The sequence below is a fragment of the Cynoglossus semilaevis genome, chromosome 19 (assembly GCF_000523025.1).
Source record: "Cynoglossus semilaevis isolate Cse_v1.0 chromosome 19, Cse_v1.0, whole genome shotgun sequence".
In the NCBI taxonomy this organism is placed as follows: domain Eukaryota; kingdom Metazoa; phylum Chordata; class Actinopteri; order Pleuronectiformes; family Cynoglossidae; genus Cynoglossus; species Cynoglossus semilaevis.
The window spans coordinates 16,317,705-16,320,526 of NC_024325.1; the positions used below are offsets into that span (position 1 = coordinate 16,317,705).

The window sequence follows — 2,822 nt, forward strand, 5'->3', positions numbered from 1 at the left end:
AGAGAGGGGGACAGAGAGGGGGGGAGAGAGGGGGGGACAGAGAGGGAGACAAAGACGAAGACAGAGAGGGAGACAGGGAGGGAGACAGAGAGGGGGGCAGAGAGGGGGGCAGAGAGGGAGACAGAGAGGGAGAAAGAGAGGGAGACAGAGAGGGGGGCAGAGAGGGGGGCAGAGAGGGGGGCAGAGAGGGGGGCAGAGAGGGGGGCAGAGAGGGAGACAGAGAGGGAGAAAGAGAGGGAGACAGAGAGGGGGGCAGAGAGGGAGACAGAGAGGGAGGCAGGGAGGGAGACAGAGACGGAGACAGAGAGGGAGAGAGAGAGGGAGACAGAGAGGGGGACAGAGAGGGAGAGAGAGAGGGAGACAGAGAGGGAGAGAGAGAGGGAGACAGAGAGGGAGGCAGAGGGGGGGACAGAGAGGGAGACAGGGAGGGAGGTTTCTGATGGTTGTTAGGAGTAAATTTACTCTGGTCCAAATATAATCTGTGTGTGTGTGTGTGTGTGTGTGTGTGTGTGTGTGTGTGTCAGCAGTGACAGCTGCCGTGTGTCTCAGAGCAGGTGGGCCACATTCCACATCCCTCACAGTGGGGGGAGGGGGGGGGGGGGGGGATGAAACTGAAGATAAATGTGGTGTAAACAACAGGCAGCAGCAGGATGTCCACAGGGGGCAGCAGTGAGTCAGAAAAGATGAAATGATTTCCTGTTCTTTTATAAGAAAAAACTCTGTTCAACTGATGTTGAACTGTGAAGGTGACTGAGCCTGGACCTCTCCAGGACCTCTCCAGGACCTCTCCAGGACCTCTCCAGGACCTCTCCAGGACCTCTCCAGGACCTCTCCAGGGGCCTCATGTACTAAACGTGTGTAGATTACATCAAAAAAAGGGCGTACGCAAAAATCCAGAAACTGACGTAGGTTCAGAATCCCAGTACGTTTGTGAATCCCAACGTGGCATTGAGCCAAATGAGGAGTTACGCCCCCTACCTACGTATGCAAATATCTTTGCCATGAATCCATCGACCTGCAGGAGAATTCATCAGGAGGAAGTGAAAAAAGTAGAAGCTGAACTGTAGATCCTAGTCAGAGGAGGAGGAGGAGGAGGAGGAGGAGTCAGACCGACCCCCCCCCCTCACCCCCCGGCCCAGAAACACATTTGGTTTGAATTACTGCGTCTACTAAAAATAACGGAGAAGCCCAGAGTTGACGCAGACCAGCTACAGGGGGCGGAGTCAGAAGAGGTAAAGCTGATGGTCATTGGACGAAGGTCACGTCTTCATCTCAGCGACATAACGACAGACCAGAGAGAACAGCAGTAATTCCCTGGAGTTGTCGGTTCACCGCTGCCTCAAACGGACTCAAACAAACAAACTGACCACAGGGGGCAGCAGAGTGTCTGTGAGCTGAATGGTTCTGAACCAAACAGAGAAAAATACACTGATTTCTTTTGTTTTGCAGCTTTGGAGAAGGTTCCACAGCTCCGCCCAGGAAGCTCCGCCCACAGCGCTCACTGAGTGAAGAGTAAACTCACCATGTTTGTCTTTGTCTTCGCTGTTTCCTGCGACGTGTTGAAGAGTCAGCTGATCACGACTCGGAGGCCTTCACTGGAATACACTGCACTTTTTCTTCTTCTGCTCTCTCTCTCTCTCTCTCTCTCTCTCTCTCTCGTCAGTCTTTCCAGTCTCCTGTCTCTATCTCCTCCCCTCCCCTCCCTCTCCCCCCCAGCTCGACTCTCTGAGCGTTTTCTCCTGACTCCAGTGACCCGCCTCTGCTGCCACATTTAGACACACACACACACAGCTATGACACTTGAGGAGGTGGAGCCTCTGACCCCTCCCCCGTTTCAGTCCTGTCCTTCCTATGGTATATGAGCATGTGCTATTTGTGAGAGAGAGAGAGAGAGAGAGAGAGAGAGAGAGAGAGAGAGCGACCCAGGGTCATTAGGTCAAGTTCATCACAAGCAGAACACCAACAGTTACAGTCCAGCTGGTGGCGCTCTCATGGGTCAAATAAGTGTCTCAGTCACAACTGGTCCAGACAACGACTGGTCCAAACAACGACTGGTCCAGACAAGGACTGGTCCAGACAAGGACTGGTCCAGACAAGGACTGGTCCAGACAAAGACTGGTCCAGACAAAGACTGGTCCAGACAAGGACTGGTTTGTCTTCTGCTGCAGCTCCAGTCAAACTGAAACATTTCTGTTCACGTGGGAGAGAAGAGAGAATAAAGGAGGTTTGTTTTTCATGTCAAAGGACTGAAGAGCTGAACCACATGATGAAATCCATGAAACTTGAGGTCACACTCAGTGGTCAATTTAAAGTTAGAGATGAACCTAAACTGACCATGTGGGGCAGCAGCAGCAGCAGCAACAACAACAACAACAACAACAACCACCACAACAACAACAACAACCTCTAATCATACTACGAACATTTTCTCCATGGACTTTGGTCTGGACTAAGATCTCTGATGGAAAGATCTTAAATTCTGGACGGCAGAAACTAAATATAGAAAAAACACGGTCCTGGTAAAGTAAGTGTGTGTGTGTGTGTGTGTGTGTGTGTGTGTTCGACTGCATTAACAGGAAGTTCAAGTTAAATTAGACGAAGCTTTTACAGATCAACAGGCGTGGCATATGAATGATGTCCCACCAAGGACAATGTAGAGACAACGTCTGTGGACCAGTGAAGGACAAGCAGCAGACATTGAGTCCCACGTCTTGATAGAGTGGGAGGAGCCTCAAGGAGGAGTCTGATTGGTCTATGTGTTTCCGTACTGAGGGTGACGAGCGGCACGTGGAGAAAAGATGAAGTCTTGTGTGTGTGTGTGG

General features: G+C 51.4%; 1 protein-coding gene across 3 annotated transcripts in view; it reads right to left on the bottom strand.

The window, feature by feature from the left end:
• Nucleotides 1-2,822, bottom strand: part of sgcd (sarcoglycan, delta (dystrophin-associated glycoprotein)) — a 25,921-nt gene that overhangs the window by 12,550 nt on the left and 10,549 nt on the right. Inside the window, exon 1 of one of the 3 annotated variants that reach the window (XM_008333355.3) lies at nt 1,523-1,764. The exons of 1 other annotated variant lie outside the window; for it this stretch is intronic. In XM_008333355.3, coding sequence (XP_008331577.1) covers nt 1,523-1,525 — 3 coding nt within the window. In that variant the 5' untranslated portion in view covers nt 1,526-1,764. Of the gene's footprint in view, nt 1-1,522; nt 1,765-2,822 lie in introns of those variants that run through there. One more of the 3 variants, XM_025065461.1, reaches the window with a different exon arrangement.